This window comes from Aotus nancymaae, unplaced genomic scaffold, assembly GCF_030222135.1.
Source record: "Aotus nancymaae isolate 86718 unplaced genomic scaffold, 86718_ANA_hifiasm-v0.15.2.pri h1tg000006l, whole genome shotgun sequence".
NCBI classification, from domain to species: domain Eukaryota; kingdom Metazoa; phylum Chordata; class Mammalia; order Primates; family Aotidae; genus Aotus; species Aotus nancymaae.
The window spans coordinates 4,367,247-4,393,032 of record NW_026988417.1 but is presented as its reverse complement, the minus strand read 5'-3'; the positions used below and the strand labels follow the sequence as shown (position 1 = coordinate 4,393,032).

Below are 25,786 nucleotides of genomic sequence, written 5' to 3'. Positions count from 1 at the left end.
ATGCCGCCCCCGCCGCCGCTGCTGCTCCTCGCCGCCCTGGTCGCCGCCGCTGCCCGGCCGGGGTGCGAGTTTGGCGGGAGCCTTGCCGGTAAGGCCGCCCCTGCCCCCACCCTCCACCCTGCAACTTCCGGGGAGTGGGACCCGTTGCTTCCCAGGGGCCCACGAGCTTTCTCCCCGTAGGTCACGCGCCCATGGCCCCGGTGAGAACGTCTCCAAAGTGGGCACCATGTGGCCTGAGACTGGTAGGGTGACCTCGCCCCTGGACGGGGGCCCCAGGCGGGCTCTGTATGGCATCCAGGCGGGGGCCCCAGGCTGCAGAGGGACACCGTGCCTGGGCCAGGGGTGAGGTCCCTCTCCTGTCGGGCACAGGAGCTGGGTGCCCTGCAGGTGGGTCTGAGGGAGCAGGTGCCAGGACTTTGCGAGAGGCCATCCAAGGTCCCGGAGTCCTTCCAGGAACGGGGCGGTCTTTCTGGGCTGTGGCAAACTCTTGACCCCTCCCTCCCAGCCGGGGCTGTGATGTGGACCGCAAGTCTCCGGAAGTGGCCCTAAGGGCTGGGTGGGCCCCCTGGAGGGATCTGGGGCCGGGAGAGGGAAGGGGTGCAGCGACCCTCTGGGACCTCACCCAAGGTGTGTGCAGCGGCTGTGGGGAGCAGGCAGAGGCTGGGGGCTGGATCCTGGGCTCCCACCTGGCCTGACGGCCTCTCCAGGTGTAGGGGTGCATCTGGCCAACTGTGCTCAGGGCTCTCATCAGGAGCAGACATCTGGGTTCCTGCAGGGGTGGGGCCTGGTGTGGGTCCCAGGGTGCAGGGTGTCAGGTTCAGAATCGCTTGCTCTCGGGGGTTTGTGGATACCTGAGAACCGCCTGCGCCCGGCAAGAGGCTGTGCCAGGAGCGATGCTTCTCCTCCGTCCTGTTGATGCCTGGATTTCCCCTCCATCTCTGCTCCTCGCCTTACGTCTGAACTCTTTTCTCCCCCCTGTGTGGGCGCACATGCAGGTGTGTGTTTGTGTGGGTGTGTAGGCGCACATGCAGGTGTGTGGGGTGTGGGCGCACATGCAGGGGTGTGTGTGTGGGGGTGTGTAGGCGCACATGCAGGTGTGTGTTTGTGTGGGTGTGTAGGCGCACATGCAGGTGTGTGTGTGGGCGCACATGCAGGGGTGTGTGTGTGGGGGTGTGTGGGTGCACATGCAGGGGTGTGTGTGTGGGCGCACATGCAGGTGTGTGTTTGTGTGGGTGTGTAGGCGCACATGCAGGTGTGTGGGGTGTGGGCGCACATGCAGGGGTGTGTGTGTGGGGGTGTGTAGGCGCACATGCAGGGGTGTGTGTGTATGGGTGCACATGCAGGTGTGTGTGTGTGGGGTGTGGGCGCACATGCAGGGGTGTGTGTGTGGGGGTGTGTGGGCGCACATGCAGGGGTGTGTGTGTGGGGGTGCGGGTGTGGGCGCACATGCAGGTGTGTGTGTGTGTATGGGCGCACATACAGGTGTGTGTGTGTGGGGTGTGGGCGCACATGCAGGTGTGTGTGTGTGCGTGTTTGTGTGTGTGTTTGGGGTGTGTGTATGCGGGTGTGTGTGTGGGTGCACCTGCAGGTGTATGTGTGCGGGTGTGTGTGCGGGTGTGTGTGTGGGTGTGTGTGTTTGGGGTGTGTGTATGCGGGTGTGTGTGGGTGTGTGTGAGTGTGGGGTGTGTGTGGGTGCACATGCAGGTGAGTGTGTTTGGGATGTGTGTGTGTGGTGTGTGTATGCGGGGGAGTGTGAGGGGGTGGTGTGTGTGTGTGTGAGTGTGTGTGTGTGGGTGGGTGGGTGGGTGCTGCTGGAGCTTGTGCAGTGTTGTGGATGGGCTTCCTCTTGGCTCCTGAGAGCCCAGACAGTATCTAGTATCAGGCTTGTTGGAGACCACAGCCCCCTCCTCCAGGAAGCTCTCCTGACCTGCCCTTTCCCAGGGAGAGGTGTAGCCTCCTCCTCTGCACGCAGGCAGCGCAGACCACCCTGTCCTCACCCAGCTGGATTTGGTGGGGGGCTGGTTTCTGTCCCTGGCAGGTGCTGAGCACAGCTGTGGCCTCGGCAAGTGTTTCTAGGGTAAATCACTCATCCTCCAGTCCAGTCTCCCCTCTTATGGGCGAAGGTGGAAGTCAAGGACCTTTCTGGCCCACAGGCAGAAGTGGGCAGAGCCAGGCAGCTGCAGTGCAGGCCCCCCACCCCGGGCTGCCGCGTCCCTGTCTCACCATCTGGGGCTCACTCAGAGCAAGCCTGGAGCTCTCCCCCTCTGCCTCACCCTTTCCTGGTGGAGGATTCTCTGTCCTCACCAGACCCTGGGGACGCTCATGTTCTAGGCCTGGGATTCAGATTCTGACTCCTCAGCTCTGCTGTGTGACCCTGGGCAGATGGTCTGACCTCTCTGACCTCATTCAGGTCTCATCCCTGACCTGGGCACAATCACTGGTCAGTTTAGGAGTGGGAGGACTGACTCGATCTCACTCCCCCATTGAAGAAATGCTGCCACCTGGTGGTTAAGAGGCTTAGAACCATTTCAAAAGCAGCTTTCAGACCAGCGCCGTCCAACAGAAACGCAACGCCCGCCACACACAGAATTTTACATTTTCTAGCAGCCACACTAAAGAGGTAACAGAAACAGATGGAATTGATTTTAATAACAAATTCTATTTAATCCAGTATGTCCAAAATATTCCAGTATTTTGATATCAACATAAAAATTATTAATGAAATATTTACCCTGTGTTTAGTACTGTCTGAAATTTGGTGTGCATTTTACACATCACACACGTTGGTTTGAACTCGCCACTTGTGAGGGGCTCCGTAGCCACGTGGCTTGTGGCTGCTGTACTGGAGAGCGGGGCTTGAGAGCCTTCTAGGGGCACAAGCTTTCATCCAGCTGTGCATTTGCAAGTCTGCAGGGGGATCTGGGGATGTCTGTGTCCCATGGTGGGTGGGGTGAGGAAGTGATGGTGAACAGACCAGCCACCCACGGTTGCCCTGGCTTTGCTCTGTGGCTGCCAGGGCAGGTGTGGCCTGGGATAGGCAGATAGTGGGCTTCGGGTCAGTGGGCCCACCCCTGTGTGGTGAGGGGCAAAACCAGAGGCCTCTGGAGGCCCAGCCCGCTGGCGAAGGTCCAGCCACGTCATGGAACTGGCCGTGTGGTCTTGGGGCAATCGCAGCCCCTGCGGGCCCCTCCCAGGCCATCCTGACTCTCCTGTGGCCACAGCAGCACCCACTGGGGCTTGCTGATTGTTGGGGGTAGAATTGTGTCTTCCAGAAAAGACATACTAATGACATCATCCCTGGTACCTGTGAATGGAAACTGACTTGGAGATAGGGCCTTTGCAGATGAAATCTGATTACCATGAGGCCACACGGGATTGGGGCAGGCCCTAAGCCCAGTGACTGGCACCCCTAGAAGAAGAGGGAGATTTGGACAGAGACAGACCCAGGGACAGAGTTCACACATGACAACAGAGGCAGGAACCGGAATGCTGTGGCCACAAGCCAAGGAGCACCTGGTGCCACCAGGAGCTGGAAGGGGCAGGAGGGGTCTTCCCTTAGAGCCTTCGGAGGGAGTGCCGCCCCACAGACCCGCTGATCGCAGCTTCTGGCCTCCAGAACTCTGAGTTGTGGCTGCTTTAACCCACGCATGGCAGGCACTTTGCTAGGGCAGCCCTGGCAAACAAACCCACCCCCTCTGTGCCTTGTACATGGCGGCCAGTGGAAGGGGAGTGACTAAGCCCGCAGACACTCTTCCGGCGCCTTGAGAAACCCCGACGGGGCTGCACAGCTGGTTGGGGGTCACGACGGACAGTCCTGCTCCTGCCTACCGTGCGCCCCGAGCCTCTGTTGAGCGCTCACTGGGCACTTCGCCCTGCTGTCGTATTACTCTCGATGGGTCCTCCGACAGCCCTGTGAGGTAGGGGTGACCATTATCCCAATTCACACATGAGGAAACTGAGGCACAGGGAGTGGTTCATCCTGGAGCCTTAGTGCCCTCATCTGTGAATAGGGAAGACTCAAAGCCACAGGAAGCCAGGAGGGCTCACCTGTCCAGGCCCTGTGTGATGGTCCAGTCACTTGTGTGGGTGCTCCGTGGCTTTGGAGGAGCAGGTGCAGGGATGGACACTTCACCTTGCAGCTCCCAAGGCCAGCAGAGGCCCCGGGGTCAAGTCAAAGTCAGTTCTTCCTCTCACTCACGTCTGCTGTGTGTCTAGACGAAGCTCTAGGTTCACCCAGGCCGCCAGCTCAGGGCCAGGCCAAGCTCAGTGCCAGCTGGGCACCGTCAGAGCCCTGTGATGAGTGCCCAGGGAGTGGAGTAGGGGCATTGGGCTGGGATCACCTTAAGCCCTGAGCTGACGGCACGGAAGCATCTGCCTCAGTCCAAGCTCAGTGCAGGATGGGACCACGAGTCAGCTGAGGGCAAAGCCTGGTGCCGGAGTGGCCCCATTGGTGGCCAGCTCTTCACACTGGTGCTCACTGGGGTTCCTCGCGGGATGGGTGCTCACATGGGTCCATGTGTGGATCAAGCCTTTTATCTGTTCTTCCCAACATCACCCGGTTGTCTTTAGCCACACAGACAGGCAGGTGAGGGCACAGTGTTCCAGGCAGAATCCCGGATCAGCTTTTTTTTCATTCCTTTTTCCCTAAAGTGTGGGTTCAAGCTGTCATGCCTCCTTTATGCTGCAGATGGGTGGAGTCTGGGGACGCTCTGGACCCTGAAGGCCTGAGAGTCACTGAAGGTGCCTGGAGAGCCCCACGCCCAAGGCCTATGACAGCCATCGGGGGGACTCAATCTCCCCTGTGCTCACCCCAGAGCACGTTGTGGGCACCCGCGGGCATGGACGGGCGGCCACAGGTGGGCAGGCACACTACAGCCCCCTCTCTCGGGTTAGGGCTGGCAGCCCCGCTCTCAGATGCTTTAGGAAAACAGTACCCTTACCTGTTACTCTCCCCTACTTAGCACAGCACGGGCTCCTGCAGCCGGTCTCTGCGTTGTTCTGAAACGGTCACAGTAATGATATGCAATGTGACTCTGAAGCCTCTAACCCGTGCCAAATCCTGGGCTGGGCCTGGACTATGGACCATCTCATCTCAGTTTTTCTGCAAAATGATGATAGTGAACCCACGTGAAATGGGGGAGATGGAGACACGAAAGAGCCACGTGTCTGGGCCCCTGCTGTGATGCGGGGTCTGCACCTGGGCCCCCGCTGTGATGCGGGGTCTGCACCTGGGCCCGGCGGTCTGGGGCTGGGCATCTTCCCTGCCCTCCACGGCCCTCGTGGCCCATGGTCCCTGTTCCCTACCAGCTTGGACAGGGAGGGAGAGTGAGCCCAAGTGCCACCGAGTCCTCCCCAGGGCCGCCTGCACACGCCCCGTTCCCCACCGGGGAGCACTGTGCCGACCCCTTTGGTCGTCGGTTATGGGTGTGGAAACCGGATCTCTCCTAGGAGCGCCTAGTGGTGGACAGGGCCCTAAGCGTCGCCATCTCACCAGAGCTTTGTGAGCCGATTGGTGTGGGGATCCGGGACCGTGGTTGCCCAGTCCACGGCGGGGAAACCGAGTCCCGGGAGGTTCCCGAGAGTGAGAGCTGCCTGGCCGCAGAGCAGCCCGGGTCTCCGTGACCGTCAGGGCAGCTGCCCTGTTTGCTTCCTTACGTGCGCTCAGCCAGGTTTTCACAGCCCCCAGATCCTAGGCTGAGCGCGGAAAAGCGGCCTGCGTCTCCCAGCTCCAGGCTCTGGGTTTCGACTGGAGGTGCAGGGTCACAGCCAGGCCTTTTCCTCCGCTCCAGCCTGCTTGCCGCCTCCCCCTGGCCTCCCCACCCACTCCACACGACCCTCGGCTCACGTCCCCTCTCCCGGTTTCCACTGCTCCCACCGCCCAGCCTGCGACCCCTCTGGCCAGGTGGACTCCGGCAGGGGCCGGTCCCAGCATTAGCCGGGCTTTAAACCTGACGCCGGGTTCCCTGCCTCAGAGGCGTCCTCCCGCTTGATGCACACAGGGCCTTGAGCTCTGCTTCATCCGGGGCCCCTAGCAGCCGGCGTTGCTCAGGGTGGCTGTGCTTGGCCTTCCCGGGGGTCTTACTGTCGGGGTCTGTGTCAGGGCTTCGGAAAGGGCCCTCAAAACCCAGGATTGCGAGGAGAGCTTTGTGCGTTGACCCTTCTTTCCTGGAAGAGGGCCCCTGACTCAGGAAACAGGTAGGGGCCACACCCTGGTGGTGGCTTTGGGGGCCTGGAGCCTGCGTGGCTGACTCTGGGGGGGTCTGGGTCCGTGACACAGCGGTGCCTGCTGGTGAGGGCTCCGGGGGCTGACTGTTAACACTTCTGGAATCTTCTGAGAACTCAGCAGTTTACTGTGGGAAGCTTGAGGTTGGCCACGGGGGAGGTGCTTGCACCACAGCACTCACAGACCCCTCACCAGGGCTCTTCTGTCCCGGACAGCAGGCTGTGGGCAGCGCTGCTCAGCCCCAGGCTTCGAGCTAGATGCCCCTGACCCCCACTGCTGCCCGGGTGTCTGACCTTAGGCAGGTCATGTGAGCTCTCAGACGCAGCCTTGGCACCTGGGAAATGGGGGTGACTGCTGCGAAGACTCCATGCGATGGCATTGGCAGAGGGCGGCCCAGGCTGGTCCCCGCCTGCGCTCAGGGGCCCTGGGTGTGTGTCGCCCGGTGAGTGAGGTGGGCGAGGCAGGCCCCTAACGGTGCTGTGTCTCTCTTTCCAGGTGAATGCCACAGGCCGCCAGCTGCAGACAGCGGTACGGTACCGGGACCTCCCTGGCTTCTGTTCTGTAGGAGGGCTGCAGCCCCCACACTGTCAGAGCACTTTAGGCAGCTGAACACGTGATGTCAGAAGTGGGTAATGGATAACACAGCCCGTTAATCAAACCAGAACCCCCTCGTAAACAGCCAGAGAAAAATTAGACACAACAAAAAAACATCAGCCAGGAAAAGGTTCCCCGGCTTCCCACCGGGCTATGCCCAGCCTAGCCCCTGCAGAGATGTCCTCTCCATCCGTCCCCCCGCCCACCTGCTCCCGTCGCCGCTCCAGGGGTCAGCTCTAGGTGGGCTGGGCCAGGCCTCGCAGTCACACGTGCTGCGTTTGGCCCTTGTCCACGTGCGTTTCGTGGTCTCTGGCTCTGAGCCGGGCCCCTGCTGAGTCTGGGCTGTGGGTGAGTCCCCTACCCCGCCGGGCCCTGATTTCCTCCTTTGTGAAGTGAGGAGGGCTAGACGGCTCTTGTGAGATGGTTTCAGAAGTGATGTGAGATCCAACCAATGTCAAGTGCTCAGGCCAGGGCTTAGGACAGGGCTTTTCCCCTGATTTCATGGTGGCCTCCTGACAGATTTGAGCATCTGGTATATTCTAAGTGGAAGAACTAGGCTTTTAAAAAATCAGAAAAAAGTTTTCCCGGTACAAAATCAATGACATGTGTAAAATGTCTGTTCTATTTTATTTTTTATTTATTTTATTTTTATTTTTAGAGATGGGACTCTTGCTGTGTTACCCAGGCTGGTCTCAAACTCCTGGCCTCAAGTGATCCTCCCATCTCGGCCTCCCAAAGTGCTGGGATTACAGGCGTGAGCCACCACACCCGCTGTAAAATGTGGGGAGCAGAGCAATGTGAGGCAGAAAGAATCCTGTCCTGGCCGGGTGTGGAGGCTCACGCCTGTAATCCCAGCACTTTAGGAGGCCGAGGTAGGCAGATCATGAGATCAAGAGATTAAGACCATCCTGGCCAACATGGTGAAACCCATCTCTACTAAAAATACAAAAATTAGCTGGGCGTGGTGGCACAAGCCTGTAGTCCCAGCGACTCAGGAGACTGAGGCAGGAGAATCGCTTGAACCCGGGAGGCAGAGGTTGCAGTGAGCCGAGATCGCGCCACTGCGCGCTGTACTCCAGCCTGGCGACAGAGCAAGACTCCGTCTCAAAAAAAAAAAAAAAAATCCCGTCCTTTCTAGACTTTGACATGAGAAGTGGCAAAATGTCGTGAGTTGTCCCATGCGACGCCACATCTGGAAAGTCTAACTGAAGAAAAGAGCAGGCCGCCTGGGGGTGCGGGCGTGGAGCCAGCGGCTGTGGGCACACAGTCTGCTCCCAGGGGGGCTGGAGGGCGCTGCTAGGCTGACGAGGGCCTTAGAGATGGGGCCTCTGGAGCTGGACAAACAGCTGTGATGAGGAAACAGGAAGGGGCCCAGCGACAGTGAGGACCTGCCTCCTGCCTGGGCTTAAGGCGTCCCTGCGAGCTGCGGAGCAGAGATGAACCCGGCTGAGCTGCATCTGTCATTACCTGCTTCTCATCCAAGTCCTGAGCCCCACCTGAGCCTTTAGGGTCCCCAAAGACATGAGACACCCAAAGCAGGGTGTGTCTTTGGGACACCTTTGTGCTGCACCGTGGCTCCCAGGTGGGTTGTGCCTGTCCACAGGCCCTCGCGCAGAGGGAGATGCTGGGGCTCAGGGCAGCCTGCTGTAGCGCGCTTGCCAGAGGGTAGTTGAGTCTGGTTGGTCTTAGGCGCCTTCTCTGGTCTCTCACAGGCTCTGATTCCTGCACAGGGTCTTGTCCTGGTCCTCCCCCGCCAGACTGTGGGTGCCCCCTCCCTGCAGGCCCTGGCCCTACGTGGGGTCCCCTTCGTAAATGTCTGATGTGTGACGGTCAGGGCCACTGCAGGAGGGACTGACCTGCCGACCCTGCCTCCCCAGCCACCTGCGTGGACCTGCAGCTGAGGACCTGCGGTGACGCCGCCTACAACCACACCACCTTCCCCACCCCACTGCAGCACTGGTCGCGGGAGGCGGTGGAGGCCAGCTCCGAGTACATCCTGCTGAGCGTCCTGCACCAGCTCCTGGAGGGCCAGTGCAACCCGGACCTGCGGCTGCTGGGCTGTGCTGTGCTGGCCCCCCGGTGTGAGGGCGGCCGGGTGCGCAGACCCTGCCGGCACATCTGCGAGGGCCTGCGCGAGGCCTGCCAGCCAGCCTTCGACGCCATCGACATGGCCTGGCCCTACTTCCTCGACTGTCACCGATACTTCAAGCGTGAGGACGAGGGCTGCTATGACCCGCTGGAGAAGCTTCGGGGTAAGGGAAGGTGGCGGGGCTGTCCGCGTGGTCACGGGGTCCAGGTGGTCACGGAGGACCAAGAGCCACACTAGAAGAAGCGCGAGGCCTTTTTCATTGGCAGCGATGGTGCAGGCATTGGCGGAGGGCAGGGCTGCTCCCCAGGTCAGCACGTTCCCCGCAGAACAGTGCCAAGCAGGGCTGGGGGCTCAGTGCAGATGGGGGATCATCTCACTGCCCAGGGGCCCCCAGCAGAAGGCTCCAGCCCCTTAGGGGCAGGCTGGGGTGGAAGGTGCTGAGTCTGAGTGGGGGCAGTGCCCCTGCCCAGGGTGCAATGAGGAGGCCTCCTGTGGGGGAGCCTGGGCTCAGAGGGCAGGGCTGGCCCCGAGGTCCAGTCCTTGGCCACAGACCCTCCAGCCGCAGCGCTCACCCTGGACAAGGGTGGGCAAAGCTTCAGGACTGCCCGTTGCTGGGCCTGGAAGATCACACAGGGGGAAGCGATGCCTCCCAGCGGGGTCTGCACTGCCCTATGGGCTCAAGGAGGAGAGGGGCTGTGGAAAAGGCTTCGGGGTCTCGTGTGGATAAACCGGTGGAGGGGGAGTGGGCAGGCCTGGGCCACAATGGGCCACTTGTCTCCGAGGTGAGCAAAGAGGTCCCAGAGGGCCGCTTGGCAGCGGGGCTGGTGGGGCCCCGCATGGAGGTCCCTGTGTCTGCCGTCCCACGAGTCGGTGTCCACCAGAGACCCTGCGTGATCTGCAGCAGCCCTGGCCTGTTAGACTGTCCCGTGGGAGAGAAATGTTCTATTCCGTGCTGTCCAAGACAGTCACAGCAGCCGCATGTGGCCGCCAAGGCTGGCTCTTGCCTCTGAGACCTGGCTGTGGGCATCTCATCGCATCTGAATGAGTCCGAACCTGCCTTTGAACAGCCTAGGGCCAGCGGGTGCCACGCTCACCTGTGTAGGGCAGCATCCACTTGTGGTTGGGTTCAGAGGACCTGACTGTGGGTGCCACAAGTGCCAGCTCACGCGAGTCTCACGACAGCCTTGCTCCGTGGAAGAGGAAGCGGCATCTCAGGAAGGGTGACAGCACTGGGGTCTTTAGCTGGAGTGGCCCAGGCCCATCACGGGTGCAGGGGTGGATTGGCCATTCATCAAACAGCGACCGAGCGCCTGCTGTACGTGTGGCTCTGTGCTGGGGCATTGAGGAGGGCAGGAGAGGGGACGCAGACGCGCCTGGGCTGGGCTCCTTGAGCTCTGGGTTCCAGGCTGTGTCAGGCACTCAGGGTTGGTCCTGGCATGTCTTGGAGCCTCTGGCTCCCAATCTGAGAAGGGCGGACCCTGTCTACCCTGGGTTTCCATGCAGATGCAGCAGCGGGGGGTTACCCTTTGCCAGCAGGTGGGAGCCAGCTGCCGGCCGAGCTCAGTCCCTCAGAGGTGGTGGAGGTGCCTGGGGGAGGCCAGGGAGGCGAGGCCGGGCGCCAAGCCCACAGCCTGGGAAAGCCCAAGGACATGGCTTGAGGTTATTTTGGGCATCTCCTCTGCCAAATTGCTGGCTTCCTCTGCTGTCTTTCCCCTGGAGAACCGTTTTGAGCAGAAGCAAAACCACAGGGCGAGGAGAAGCTTAGAGAAACACATTAACCCTCTGCGGTCCCAGGAACAGCCTGCGGGCACCTGCGTCATGCTCCTGTGGGCCTGGCTGCGCCGTCCCCGGAGAGGCGGAGGGAGCTGGGGGTCACAAGGCGACCTCAGGGTGCCTCTGTTCTAGTGGAGGAAGGATGGCAGGGAAGCCATTGAATATGTGGCATAGAGACATCCATTTTCTAAAGCCAGAACCCTCCCTCTTCCCCCCAGTCCTTCCCAGAACCCCCCTTTCAGTTTCCTCCCTGGTGCAGGCGCTCACTGCTGTACTAGCGAGGTGGTAACAGAAATACTGGGCAGCCTTACAGCAGCGGGGTGGGGGGCGGGGGCACCGCTAGGAGCCTTCCCGTTGACACCATTCGCCACGCAAACGGAGCAGAATCCTGACCTACGTGAGCGCCACACCGCCATGGAAAACGCAGCCAGGAAAAGCCCCTCTGCACACCCAGCCGGGGTTTGCCTGGGGTCCAGCACCCCACCGAGCTCTGTTCCTTTCTGTGGTCCTGCTCTGTATTTTAGGAACTTCCCAAAGTGGCCACAGAGTACGTGCATTCACAGTCACATTAGGAGCCATGGCGCTGCGCAGTGTACACATCTTGGGTGCCATTTGGCTTAGATACTGCTGTAGGCACTACAGGGAGAGTCTGAATCGGAGATAGAGCTGCCCAGGCATTGCTGTCGTGTAGAGGGGGCTGAGGGGGCTGTGGGTGGTCAGTGTTCCCAGGCCGTGGTAGGAAGCCTTGGGGTCTGACACTGACCGAGCCCCCCTGCTGCTCCCCCAGGAGGCCTGGAGGCCGACGAGGCGCTGCCCTCGGGGCTGCCGCCCACCTTCATCCGCTTCAGCCACCACTCCTACGCCCAGATGGCACGTGTGCTGAGGCGGACGGCCGCCCACTGCGCCCACGTGGCCAGAACCTACAGCATCGGGCGCAGCTTTGACGGCAGGGACCTGCTAGTCATTGAGTTCTCCAGCCGCCCTGGGCAGCACGAGCTGAGTGAGTGCTCTTGGGAGGCCTGGCCTGGCCCTGCTTCAGGAAAGGGCTGGGGCTGCTCCTCCTTGGGGTGCACAAGCTGGCGGGGTGTTTGGGATCCTGGGCATAGCTGCAGGCGTCAGGGCGTTGCTGGGGGAGGGCTGCACCCCACTGGGCATGGGCAACCCCTATATGTAAAAAGGAGACTTTCCCCAGACATCCATCTTGCTTCAAAATTTAGGGAGGCGGTCTAGGTTATTTTGTAATTATGGAGACATTGATCTAGTGGCGGAAAAGACAAAGAAACAGCCGCTCTTGTCGCCCAGGCTGGAGTGCAGTGGCGTGATCTCGGCTTACCGCAACCTCCACCTCCCGGGCTCAACAATTGTGCCTCAGCCTCCCAAGCAGCTGGGACTACAGGTGCACGCCACCACACCCGGCTAATTTTTGTAGTTTTAGTAGAAAGGGGTTTCACCACGTTGGCCAGGCTGGTCTCGAACTCTTGACCTCAGGTGATCCACCCAACCTTGGCCTCCCAAAGTGCTGGGATTACAGGTGTGAGCCACTGTGCCTGGCCAAACAAGAAATTTTAGATGGAAAAGATGGTGCAGGGATGAGACTGTCTGGGAGTCGCCTGGGAGGCCGGAGGGAGGAGGGCAGCGGCCCTGCACGTCACAGGCATTAAGTCAGGGAGGGGCGAAACAAAGGCCGCAGGAGTCCAGGCCCTTCTGCACTTAGACGGAGTGAGTGGCCACGCGCTGTGGGTTTTCTCCGTTTGAAGACCTTGTCTGTGCAGCCCTTGTTCCCGGGCACCCGACCGCTCCTTTTCCAAACTGCTCCAGGAGTGTGACACCGCAGAGTGCTATAAATAAAGAGATTTTTCTATTTTAAAAATCCAAGTCTGTTTTCATGGGCATCAGGCTTTGGATCCTGTTTTGAGGTGGGAGCTGCTAGGCACCTTTGTTCCTTCAGAGGCATCTTCCTGCAGGGCATATTAGGAAATCAAATTTTATCGCTGTCATAATTTGCTACCCTAAGTTGCAAAGAGCCACTCAGGCTGGTAGTGTCTAAGAATCTAGAATGTTCTAGCAAACACCCAGACCTTCTGGATGGGCGGCCTCTGCTTCCCACGTTGGGGAGGTCCCCCTCCCCAGGGCACAGAGGGCATTCAGGGTTGGAGTCCAGGGCTTCCTGGGGGTCAGCGAGTCCGAGTCCTGCCTGGGCCTCAGCCCCCAGCCCACCTGTCCCGTGAGCACATTAGTCAGGCAGAATCGATCAGTCTAGAAGCAGCCTCCATTTGACTCTCGGTCCTCACCAGTTACTGAAAAATGCGCCTGTTCTTGGGCTATGGACTCTGGCCTTTTCGGGGCTGGCAGCCTCTGCCAGTCTTCATCCTTCTGGCCTGGGCAGCACAGACACCATGAGCCCAAAGGCCCTTTCTCTTACCAGGGGGCCAGAGGCCACCTGGCCACACCCTGGCCCCCAAGGCCCACCATGCCCCCCCTCCAACTGTGACATGCTCTGGGCAGGAGGCAGAGGCTCTCCTTATAGCACTGGAATTTGAGGGCAAGGGGTGGCCCTGTGCAGAGGCCAGGGGAGGTGACCAGCGCAGAAAGCCTCCTGGGTAATTTATACCCCGGGATGTGGCATCCGAGGAACATGGGTGTTTCCCTTCATCCCTGGAGGTCCCTAGACCACACACAGCTGTGGAGGGAGATACCGTTTTCCAGGTGAGCAGTGTGAGGCTTAGAGAGGAGAGGTGACTTGCCTGTGGTCACACAGCTAGTAAGGCCACGGGGCCTGGATCACTCTTCTTCCTGTACTCCACTCATTTACCATCCATCCGTCCATCTGTCCATCCATCCATCTGTCCATCTGTCCATCCATCCATCTGTCCATCTATCCATTTATGCATGCATAATTTATTCAGCCATTACACATCCATCCATCGTCCATCCATCTATTCATTCATGTATCAATTTATCGATTATTTCATCCAGCCATTATTCATCCATCCATCCATCCATCATTGATCTATCCATCTATACATTCATCCATCATTGATATATCTAACCATCCACCCATCCATCCATCATCTATTCATCCATCCATCCAGCCATTATCCATCCATCTATTCATCTATCCATCCATCATCAATATATCCATCCATCCCTCACTGATCCATCCATCCATCTGTCCATCCATCATCGATATATCCATTCCTTCATTCACCCATCCATTCATCCACTGAAGGGCCCACTGCCTTCCCAGCGCAGCACCCATGTGCACCTGGACTTATGGCACAAGCATGAGGAGCGACCATCAGTGGAATCTGCATGGATCAATGATAACGTATATTATCAATATTCTTGCGTTATGCTAACAATTCTGGCTAGACATAAAAACTGAGCTCAACGAAAGTGATGACCTTGATGAGACCTCGTTATATACAGAGATTCCTGAGTCAAAACGAGTATGAGTCGGTCCCAGCCCATCTGGTCACCCTTGCTGAGTGGAGGGGCCTCATGCCTCTGGGGACCCCAGGCTTTGCGACGACGCCCCAAGACTCTGTATTTGCCCCCAGTGGAGCCCGAGGTGAAGCTCATTGGCAACATCCACGGAAACGAGGTGGCGGGCCGGGAGATGCTCATCTACCTGACCCAGTACCTGTGCTCCGAGTACCTGCTGGGCAACCCCCGCATTCAGCGCCTGCTCAACACCACGCGCATCCACCTGCTGCCCTCCATGAACCCCGACGGCTACGAGGTGGCAGCCGCCGAGGTGAGCGCCCAGATGCCCGGGTCCTGTGGGCCGCCGCCCGCACCACCCCCATTCATTCGTTCACGACTAGTTTATGCTAGCCGTGCTTTGCTTCCACCTCTCTAGGAGAGGGGCACCCAGCAGGTCGACACTGGCAAAGCCCTGCTTCAGGGGCTTGGTGAGAGGGAAGGCATGGAGAATGCTAGGTGTATTAAGCAGGTGATGCCTGAGATAGAGGGAAATGATGGAAAGGGAGTTGACGGTGCCTGTGTGTGTCGGGGGGTGTCAGGGGAGCTCTCAGGGAGGTGGGCGATGAGCAGAGCAGGTCACTGTCGGGGGCGCCCCACTCAGGGGGAGCAGCCAGGGACGGTCCTGAGGCTGTGGCATCAGCATGGATCCCCGGGAAGGGAGTGCCGGTGTGGAGAGGCGGCCAAGGGCACCACACATGCTCCCAAACTCATCACATAAAGCCGGGAAAAACCAAAGCCCCCGGCCCTGACCCTCGGCCCAGCGTGAGACCCATCTGGAGGGAGGAAGGTGGGGTGTGCTGACTGCAGTCGGGGGCTGGCCGTGTTTTCAGGGTGCCGGTTATAACGGGTGGACGAGCGGGAGGCAGAACGCGCAGAACCTGGATCTGAATCGGAACTTCCCAGACCTGACTTCCGAATACTACCGGCTGGTGGGGACCCGCAGCGCCCGCAGTGACCACATCCCCATCCCTGAGCACTACTGGTGGGGTAAGGTAGGAGCCACTGCCGCCCACGCTGTCACCACCGAGGCATCCAGGGGCCCCTGGTTACTCCAGGCCTCTCCGGTGCTGTCCTTCCCCGGGGGCAGGAGAGCCTCAGAGCTCCTGCCTCAGTTACCTGTCTGTGAAACAGGGACAGCTCCTTGCTGGGCTGTTGGTGAGATTCAGAGATTAATGTTGGAAACGCCTAGATCCCTGCAGGGGCCCAGTGATGGGGGCCGACTCCAGCTGGTGCATTGATGTAGAGACTGTCAGTAGCTTTCTAGAATGTTCTAGCAAACACCCAGACCTTCTGGATGGGCGGCCTCTGCTTCCCATGTTGGGGAGGTCCCCCTCCCCCAGGGCACTGAGGGCATTCGGGGTTGGAGTCCAGGGCTTCGTGGGGGTCAGCGAGTCCGAGTCCTGCCTGGGCCCAGCCCACCTGTCCCGTGAGCACATTAGTCAGGCAGAATCGATCAGTCTAGAAGCAGCCTCCATTTGACTCTCGGTCCTCACCAGTTGGACCCAGAGGGCTGTGGAAGCCCGGGGCATGGCTGGGGGCCGGCGGGGAAGCCCAGCCCTGAGGGTGGCCTCCTGTGTCCTGGGCAGGTGGCCCCGGAGACGAAGGCAATAATGAAGTGGATGCAGACCATCCCCTTCGTGCTCTCAGCCAGCCTTCACGGGGGCGACCTGGTGGTGTCCTACCCCTTCGACTTTTCCAAGCACCCACAGGAGGAGAAGATGTTTTCTCCCACGCCTGATGAGAAGGTAAGAGGGCCGCGGGGTGCGTGCAGGGAAGGGAGACTGTGTGCACGGTCCCCTTGGAGCTGGTGCACTTCTGGTCCTGGTTCTGAGCTCCTTGAAGACAAAGCTCCTAGGAGCCTCTGCTCAGATTGGGTCAGCATCACCTCCTCCAGGCCCAGCTCTGCAGAGGAGCCTCCTCCTCCTGGAAGTCTGCAGACTCAGAAGCCCTCGCTCCCCTGATCTCTCTGAGGCTGGCTGCACTGCCTTTCCCAAGTCCCCATCTGGGAGCTCCTGGGGTGGGGACCCTGGTTAGCCCGCTGTTCCTCTGAGCGCCACCCTGCACCTGGCGGGGTCCCCAGTGCTTCCCACCGCAGGGGAGTGCATTTCCAGAAGGCGCCGGCAGAGGGCAGTGCTGCAGCACGCATGGCACCTGCCCGTCCTGCTTCCCGGGGATCCTGTGTGTTTCTCACCTGGGCCCCTCTGGAATTAGCGGGTACAGGTGCATAGGGAAGGCGTTCTGGCTCCACCATGCACCTGGGCCCTTAGGTGAGGCCCCTCCCCTTTCCAGACCTCAGTTTCTCCTACTGTTTGCAGAGCAGCCAGCAATGAGACTCTCCCAACCCACCCTAACCCTAGGAAGACCTGCTGGGGGAAGGGTGTGGAGTTGGTCACTTCCCACACTGTGGATGAGAAAGCGGAGGCTGAGGGAGGGGTTGTGATCGGAGGTGGGCCCCAGCCCCCAGCCCCCAGCCCCCAGCTGCGGATCCTGGAGCTTAGCTGCCTGAACTGCCCCTGGAAGTCCCCACCCCACCGGAGGCCAGGCCTGCCCTCTACCCAGCCTCTGGATGGCCCCGAGTCACTCCCCAGGCCTCGTGGAGAGCCAGGCCTGCCCTCCGCCTCCCTCCCTGCACTTTCCCTTGGTGTTCGGGGGAAGGGGCAGGGAGAGAGGGACTGGCCCTGGGTGGGCAAGTGCCAGGTGCCAAGCCCCTGATAGTGGCATTCACACGTCATTTGTTCTCCTCTCTGAGGCCACCCAGCCAGGCACACAGCTGGGCCCCCATTGGCATTCAGATATCAACCCTGCCTCACCCAGCCCCTCCTTGTCCTGGGGCCACCACTGCGAATGCAAATGGGACTGGTCCCTGTGCTGGGGTCCTCAGTCTAGGGTGGGAGATGGGGCCAGAAACTGGCAAGGAGATGGCCAGGGCTACAGAAGGGCTGCGAGTGCATGTGTGTGCAGGGGTGCCTGTGTGTGCATGCATGGGTGCTTGTGTGTGTGTGCATGGGTACCTGTGTGCATGTGCATGCCTGTGTGTGCATGGGTGCTTATGTGAGTGTGCATGGGTACCTGTGTGCATGAGTGCCTGTGTGTGCGTGTGCATGCCTGTGTGTGCATGGATTCCAGTGTGTGTGTGTGCATGCCTGTGTGCATGGGTGCATGTGTGTGTGTGCATGGGTGCCTGTGCGTGTGTGTGCATACATGATAATGCATGTATCAGGGGTGAAGCCCCAGTCTGGTCTGGGACTGAAGGAGGGCTTCCATGAGGTGGCAGTTTCCCAAAGGGAGCCCATGGATGAGGTGGAGATTTTCAGCCGTGGGGCAGGGAGGGGCACTAGAGGCACAGGCCACCTAGTGCAGATCCCCAGGGGAACCCCGGGGAGCCTGGTGCAGGGGCCCATGCTGAGTGCTGTGGCCCAGCAGGAGTAGGAAGAGCAGGCTGAGCACCCTGCAGACCAGGGGCGGAGTCAGCAACACCCGGGCCACCAGCGCATTTGCCCTGCATTCATTCATTCTCCCACCCGTTCACTCCTTTAGTTGTTCATCACTCACTAATTCACTCCCTCACTCATTCACTCACTCACTAACTCACTAATTCACTCACCCATTCACTCACTCAGTCACTCATTCACTCACCCTTTCACTCACTCCCTCATTCATTCACTCACTCATTCTGTCACTCATTCAGTCAGTCACTCATTCTCTCATTCATTCACTCACTCATTCTCTCATTCATTCACTCACTCATTCACTCACTCATCACTCATTCATTCACTCATCACTCATTCACTCATTCACTCATCACTCACTCATCCTCTCATTCATTCATTCACTCATTCACTCACTCGTATTCTTTCACTCATTTACTCCCACGCTCCCTCCTTCCCTCCCTCATTCATTCATTGACTCTTGCAGGCAGTACACACCAAGGGTGCAAGGGGACGAGGTGTCTGGTTCTCTGCTCAGACCTTTGTAAGTGCCCACAGGGGTGACTGGGTGGCCTTCACTGTTGGCCTGGCCTTGCACCCCTGTGCTCTTGGGGGCAATGGCGGCTGGGCACGGCAGGTGTCCACCTCTGTACAGGCCCAGTGTCTCTCAGCCTCAGAGCCAGATGTGAGATGTCCCAGGGGGGATGTTCACCCTGGGTCACCCATCAGAGCCAGAGAAAATGAGATTGTTCCCAAGCCATCGATCATCAGGCTGTGATGGTGTAGCCCGGTGGCCGGCAGTGATCTCTGGAAACCAGAGACCCAGGAGGAGCCTGGGGTTGGTGGGGGAGCATGAGAGGGGCAGGCTGGCTGGGGTGTGCCAAGGTTCCCTTTCCCCAAACTCCCATGGTGCCCTACAGACAAGAGCCAGCACCTGGGGGCAGTGTTCAAGGCCCTGCAGGCTGGCCACGGCCGCCTCTCGCCCCTCCATATCTGCCCCTCTGCCCAAATGCTGCTCACGCTCTGGCTCTGCCCACACTCGCTGTGGGAATCAGCATAGCCAGTTTCCCAAGGGCTTCATGGGGCAGGAGCTGGGAAGCCTGGGTTTCCCACAGTCCTCAGCCTGTGTCCTGGGTCCCTATTCAGTCCCGCTTCCCTGCTCCCGCCTGGCTTCATTTATCTGTGTCTCTCCCTTGCCCACGTGCACCCGGCCTCTGGGCCGACAGCTCCTCTGACATCCTTGTCCTGCACCTGCCCTCCCAGGTCAGGCCTGTCTGAGCCAGGCCTGGGCTCCTGCACCCCAGGATTTTGGGGACTGGTGGTCGGCAGCCACCTTCCATGCCTTAGCCCTAGAGACTGTCCAGGGTCAGCCTGGGACTTACAGATGGCCGAGAACCCACACTAAGGAGGACCTGTGGACTCTGCCTGGGGGATGGGCGCAATGGGGGAAGCTCTGGGCTGGGGAGGAGGGAGGCCCGTGAGGAGGGGCCTATGATCCCAGCCACACATCCAAACGTGCCAGGGGTGGCATGTCCCATGGGCTGTGTCCTGTCCCTGTGTCAACTGCGGTGGAAGCTGGAAGGTGGGGCGGTCAAGGAGGGGCTTCCCGCAGGCTGAGTCCCAGCCTCTGATGGTGCTCGGGTGGGGAACGAAGCGGTGATTATTCACAGAAGTCGGCTTTGGAGATGAAGTCGGTAAAAATGCAGCCCACCCCTGCCTTCACTGCTCCAACAGCCCCAGCTTTATAAACTGCCAAGCCAACCTACACGCACCCTGCAGACACCACATCAGTGTGCACCCTCAGGAGAGAAAGCCCATGCTCCCGGCCAGGTGCAGAGGCTCAGGGATCACCCCAGGTACCCACGCACCTGGCCTCCAGACTGACTGTGACCCACCTCCGGTCTTCGCACACACTGTCCTTTGCGGGACACCGTTTCCCTCTCCTACCTGCACTGCAGGTGTTTGCCCCGGCAACTCCTCCCCTCGTTGACCCCAGCTCTCAGGGCATCCTGCAGGGGACCCTTTCCTGATCTGAGCCATGTCTCTTTTCCAGATGTTCAAGCTGCTGTCCAGAGCCTACGCCGAGGTCCACCCCATGATGATGGACAGGTCGGAGAACAGGTGTGGGGGCAACTTCCTGAAGAGAGGAAGCATCATCAACGGGGCGGACTGGTACAGCTTCACGGGAGGTGCGGTCCCTGCGGGGAGGGGCTGGGGTGAGGTGGGGGGGTGCGGAGGCTGGGCGGGGTGGGGCTGGGAGGGTGAGCAGGCTGGGTGGGGTGAGGTGGGGGGTGCGGAGGCTGGGTGGGGTGAGGTGGGGGGGTGCGGAGGCTGGGTGGGGTGGGGCTGGGAGGGTGAGCAGGCTGGGTGGGGTGAGGTGGGGGGTGCGGAGGCTGGGTGGGGTGAGGTGGGGGGGTGCGGAGGCTGGGTGGGGTGGGGCTGGGAGGGTGAGCAGGCTGGGTGGGGTGAGGTGGGGGGTGCGGAGGCTGGGTGGGGTGAGGTGGGGGGGTGCGGAGGCTGGGTGGGGTGGGGCTGGGAGGGTGAGCAGGCTGGGTGGGGTGAGGTGGGGGGTGCGGAGGCTGGGTGGGGTGAGGTGGGGGGGTGCGGAGGCTGGGTGGGGCGGGACTGGGAGGGTGAGCAGGCTGGGTGGGGTGGGGCTGGGAGGGTGAGCAGGCTGGGTGGGGCGGGGCTGGGAGGAGGCTGGGTGGGGTGGGGCTGGGAGAGCCTAGAGGGACGGGGACTGTGGCTTCACTGGGGTCTGGACAGGGACCGTCAACGGCAGCTGTAGGCTTTGTGGCTCAGGAGATCTGAACTTTGGAAGGCCATGGGATCCTTGTGACCCTCAACACAGCCAGCCCTGTGGGTGCCGTCACCCCAGGCCTGCCTTGGAGATGGTCATGGCTTCTGCTGAGCAAGAAACTCCAAGAGCAGATGGCACAGAGGGCAGAAGTGGGTGTGGGCGGGGTCGGTCCGTCTTGCTCTGAGGCCCTCTGGGCTGGCCAGGTGGCTGGTTGTCCCTAGCCCAGACCTGTGGTCTCCCTGGGAGATGGAGCTAATAGGACCCTCCTAGGCTTTCGTCAGGACAGCATCTGAGTAATGGACGTTGTCACCATGTGGCCAGAAGCTGGGACGTCAGGGGCCTGTGTAGCTGCCCTGTGCTGCGAGCCTTTCCATTAGAAACTGATTCATCTCTTACTTCACCAGAGACAGCAAGGGGGTGGGGAAGCCTGTGGACTTTGCCGCAAGCCACGTGGGCTCAAGATGCAGCTCTGCCCTTTCCCGGGGTGGGACCCTTAAATGCCTCATGCCTTCATCTGCACATCTGTGAAGTGGGGATCATCCCGCCTACCTCACCATGGTTCAGCCCCTCAGCCCTGGTGTTGCTGAGTACCCACTGCGCTCGCCTGCCTGCTGGGCGCCCTGCCAGCTCCCCTGACGTCCCGGTCGTCTCTGCCGCAGGCATGTCCGACTTCAACTACCTGCACAGCAACTGCTTTGAGATCACGGTGGAGCTGGGCTGCGTGAAGTTCCCCCCCGAGGAGGCCCTGTACACGCTCTGGCAGCACAACAAGGAGTCTCTGCTGAATTTTGTGGAGACAGTGAGTCCTCAGAGGGGCTCGGGGCTCCAGCCCAGCGGGGGCCTGGGAGGGCTGGGTCGCATTCGGGCCCCCAGGGCGGCCCCCGCAGCCTCGCCGCACCACGCACGCTCGCTCCTCTCACTGCCACTTGTTTCGGGGTTAACTGTCCATCCACATGCGACTTGAGATGCAGCAGCCGGCTCTCTGCGTGCCCTGTGGGGGGCCGGGGTGGCCAGGCCATGTGTCGGAGTCCCCGTGAGCAAGGATGTCACGGCCTAAAGCGGCGCAATTAAGCAAGGGAGCACAGGGCCTGGGCTGCCTGGCGAGGCGACAGACCCAGCCTGGAGGCTGGGGGGCTTCCTGGAGGAGGCGGCCACTGGGCTTCATCTTGAAGAAGGGTAGGAGAAATCAAACCACAGGACAGAGAGAGCTCCCAGCAGAGGGGAGCATGCTAGATCCCCATGGGGTCTTTGAGACCTTTGAGAGGCGCTGAGGCTGCGGTGAGGACTCAAGCTGTGGGATGGGGCGGGTGCTGTGCTCCAGGAGGCGTAGGAGTGAGGGCTCTGGGCGGCGGGGTAGCTGTGTGGCTCAGGCAGGGCTTTGGGGCCTCAGAGGGGAGGGCACAGGCAGGAAGTGGCCGGCAGGGACTGGGTGGGGGGGCAGGGTGGCCTGACTGAAGTGGGAGGTGAGTGGGGATGACTGAGAATGTGCCTAAAATGACCCCCTTGCTGCCCCAGAGAGCCAAGGTCTCCCCAGCACTCAGTGTCAGCGTGGGGACTCTGTGCCCGTGTCTGCTCCCCTTCCAGCATGGCTCACACCGAGGGTGCTGGGGACCCCAAGAAGGGCCGGGATGTCACACGGAAGAGCCTGGTTTCTGAAGAAGCTTCTGCTATTTTTTTCCAAGCATTTTCAAGAATCATGCAAATTGCATAGGAGTACAGATGCCCAGTGAGACGCAGGCCTCAGAGGGAGTGTGCTGTGGCAGCAAGGAGGGTTGAGGGCACAGCACCCACAGCACCATACTGTTGGCGCCCACCCACGCTGGGCACCCCGTCCTGACACCGGGCTGGGTGGTAGACGGGGCCACCCCGTTTTGTAGATGGAGCTGCAGGGATGGTTGGGGCCGGCCTGGGGTCTCCGGGCCACACACAGGCTCGTGCTCCGGGCTCCCAGTGTCTGTGAGACAGCGGAGGAGGAGACAGAGGGTCAGAGAGTGACATGGCCTGTCTGGCGTTGCCCAGATCTGCTTGTTCCGAAGCTATCTGTCCATGAGCACCCTCCTTTCTAGAAAAATCAGGAACCTTCCTCCAGGTAAGAATCAAGCGAACTCCCTAGGGCAGCAGCCGCCGAGGTAGGAAAGAAACAAATCCCCAAAGTAATAATGGAACATTTGGCCGCTGGAGTTTCCTTCTGACGGCCGTGCCGCAGGCCCACGCCACCCGCACCGAGTCTCATTCTTCCAGGAGGTCTCGCGCCAGGCCTGTGCACATGGCATTTCGTGGCTGTCTGGTGAACAAGAGGTTGAAGGAGCCTTGAATGCGGCTGGCATCGCTCCTGGATATTACACGTGAAGTCTTGGGATATGAAGATTTACAGCGAGCGCGGACCTTGGAAGGCCGGGCGGCTCGCTGGCCAGCTCTCAAGACAGACGTCTTGGAGGAGAGCCGGGCGCGGCCTCCTGATAAGGATCAAGCCTGTCGTGGCCAATTGAGGCCTTTTTCATAGTGATCCTGGCCAGACCTCGGGTGGGAGTCTGTATCACCCGGGCGAGGGGAGGGGCCGCGTGGCAGCTCTCTGTCCCTGCCAGAGAACCCCATGTACCCCGGCCTTCATGAAGGTGACCCTTGGGCCCAAGAACAGGGACAGAACAAATCCATCCCGTGCAGGCCGATGTTGAGTGAGGGCCATCTGTAAGAGACCCTCCTGGGGGAGCCCCCAAGTGGGGCTGCGGGAGGCAGAAGTGAGAGCAGGACTGGCAGAGAGGAAGCCTGGGGCTGTGGGACCCTGGGGTAGAGCCCCCAGCATGGCTGGTCATCAGGGAGAGCTTCCTGGAGGAGGAGGATTGTGAGCTGTGTCTTGAAGGGAGAGAAGGAATTTTCCCAGTGAGAGGCTGGTGAGGGTATTCTAAGCAGAGAGGGCTTGGGTGCCATCTGGGGGTGAGGAAGAGCCACAGGCTGGCTTCTTCCTGTGTTCTGCTGACTAGAGCAGGGGTCGTGGGGGTGATTTGTCATCAGTTGTTTTATAAGAAATGTGGACAGGATCAGGCAGCTCTTGGGAGGGGCTTTTTGGGTGAAAACATTGGATCCTGGGCATGCAGGGAGCTGTGTGCTCAGGACCAGTTTGTGCCAAGGCCAGGCGAGCAGTACCAAGGCAGGGCGTGTTATCCTCGTGTACAGAATCCGTGCCGCTGTAGCCAGGGTGCAAGCACTCAGTCCTCGTCCTCTCCAATGCCCACGCTGCCGCTGGGAGCCTCAGCTCAGAGAGAACCAGCGCGCCCTGCTGTGGCTGGGAAGGCAGGGAGGGTTAGCCAATGAGTCGGAAGAGTGGCAGGAAAGGGTTCTCTGCTCAGTGCCCGTGGAGATGGAGTAAGAGGCAGGGGCGTTCGAAAGCCCGGAACATGCTCCGGTCAATTGCCAGAGAGGAAACTGAGACCCAGAGAGGGGAGTGACTGGCTTGTTAAAGATGGCGGAGCGAGGGCTGGCAGAGTGGGGCTCTGTGCGGTGGCTCCCCTGAGACCCGGAGCTCTGAGGAGCGTGTGGGGAACAAGCCGGGTGGCCTCCATGCTCGTCGGGAGGCCTCGAGCCATCTCCGTGGCCTCTCCCTGGTCTCTTCAGGTGCATCGGGGTATCAAAGGCGTGGTGATGGACAAATACGGCAAGCCGGTCAAAAACGCCCGGATCTTAGTCAAAGGCATTCGCCACGACATCACCACAGGTGAGCACATCCCTGGCTTCCCCCGGGGCCCACATCTGCCACAGGAATGCCACAGTGGCAGCCGGTGCCCTCAGGCACTCACATGTGCCCCGCGCTCGGCAGGATGGTTCCATTCCTCCCCAGGCTTGCTGGGTCGGGGAGGGTGGGCAGGAACCGGGGTCTGCATCGGCTGCAGGCTACGTCTCTTGTGGCATTTGGTGAGGGAAGAGCTTGCCCGGCCGTGGTTGCTGAGTGATGGTGGATGCGTGCTCTGTATTCCCAGGAAAATGCCTCCTTCTCCAAGATTGCTGGGGAGAGCCACCTCCACCCATAAGTCTGTTTGTTTCTATCCCAAAGTTCATACCCCATTGACAAGCTGGGGTGTCCAGCCCCGTGTGGGCTCTGGTCCCCCTTTGATGAAAAATGACAGTACACTGTGATATGTGCTACCTGGCAGAGACGTGGTCCAGAAGAGACGGGGGCACTTCTGCTAACTGTGGGTGGGGCATGGGGGATGGGAGTAGTCATCGAAGGCTTCAGAGAACAGGGGGTGACTAAGCAGGGTTTTGAGGGATGAATAAGAGTTTGGCAGAGGAAAGAGGTGGGAAGGACATTCCAGGCCCAAGCAGAGGCGTCTGACTTCCATGCTACCCTCTCCCCACTCCCATCCACCACCCATCACCCTGTGGCTGGGTCCACGGCCCTGGTGAGAATCATTTTTCATCTGTTTGTCCACAGCCCCAGATGGCGACTACTGGAGACTGCTGCCCCCTGGTACCCACATTGTCATCGCCCAAGCCCCTGGCTATGCCAGGGTCATCAAGAAAGTCATCATCCCCTCCCGGATGAAGAGGGCTGGCCGCGTGGACTTCATTCTGCAGCCTCTGCGGGTGGGACCCAAGAACTTTCTTCCTGGGCTGCGGAGGACTGGGCCTCATGACTCGCTGGGAGGTGCCAGCCCTTTGGGCGAGGGCACGGAGGCCAACCCCGACCCGCTCCGGGCGCGCAGGCAGCCCTCGGCAGGCGGGAGCAAGCCCTGGTGGTGGTCCTACTTCACATCACTGAGCTCCCACAGGCCGCGCTGGCTACTCAAGTACTAGCCCCGGCCCGAGCGCCTGCCGGATGAGTACTAGCCCGGCCCGAGCGCCTGCCGGATGAGTACTACCCCGGCCTGAGCACCCGCCGGATGAGTCCTAGCCCGGCCCGAGCATCCGCCCGGATAACGGAGGCCCAGGCCCACCTCCGCGTCCCGGGCTCCTGGCTCTTGATTTTGTCTGCCACAGACATCCCACAAAGCCGTTGCTGTTTTATTAAAGTGTTTTTTATCCACCTTCCACTGTAATGAGAGGCTCTGTGTAAGGCGCCCTCCAGTGAGGGCCGAGGACTGACCTTGCTGGCGGAGGGTGGCTGTGGCCTGGGTCCCATGGGGTCACCCCGGGCAGCTGTCCTGCTCCCACAGGTCCCAAATGCAGGCCTGAGACTCCAGCCCATCTGTGCTGGGCCAGGTGGACTAACGGGCTTTTCCCAGATCAACAGGCCTTGAACTGGCTTCAGATGGGAAACAGGTGGGCTGGGCTGAGAGCCTCTGCAGGAGCTGAGCTCTGGATCCTGCAGCTGAAGCGCGTGTGTCCTGGAGTGCAGAGGAGAAGGGGGGCCAAATGGGAGGATGGGGGTGAGCAGCAGGTGACCCCAAGGCACAGTC

At 60.4% G+C, this 25,786-nt stretch overlaps 1 protein-coding gene across 2 annotated transcripts; it reads left to right on the top strand.

The window, feature by feature from the left end:
• Window positions 1-25,184, top strand: CPZ (carboxypeptidase Z). 2 transcript variants are annotated; one of them, XM_021673182.2, is made up of 11 exons: window positions 1-88; window positions 6,719-6,751; window positions 8,695-9,069; window positions 11,467-11,679; window positions 14,240-14,436; window positions 14,996-15,157; window positions 15,752-15,910; window positions 19,647-19,782; window positions 21,053-21,192; window positions 24,006-24,105; window positions 24,823-25,184. In XM_021673182.2, the coding sequence occupies exons 1-11, from the start codon at window positions 1-3 to the stop codon at window positions 25,182-25,184; spliced, it is 1,965 nt and encodes a 654-aa protein (XP_021528857.2). The 2 variants fall into 2 exon arrangements, with proteins under 2 accessions (XP_021528857.2, XP_021528858.2); XM_021673183.2 differs by lacking the exon at window positions 6,719-6,751.
• The last annotated feature ends 602 nt before the right edge of the window (window positions 25,185-25,786 follow it).

What these genes read in the sequence shown, in the direction of transcription:
- CPZ (XM_021673182.2), top strand. Translation starts at nt 1, where the DNA reads ATGCCGCCCCCGCCGCCGCTGCTGCTCCTCGCCGCCCTGGTCGCCGCC. An exon ending in CCCGCTGGAGAAGCTTCGGG is followed by an intron (nt 9,070 to 11,466) that starts GTAAGGGAAGGT and finishes CTGCTCCCCCAG; the next exon opens with GAGGCCTGGAGGCCGACGAG. An exon ending in CTCCCACGCCTGATGAGAAG is followed by an intron (nt 15,911 to 19,646) that starts GTAAGAGGGCCG and finishes TCTCTTTTCCAG; the next exon opens with ATGTTCAAGCTGCTGTCCAG.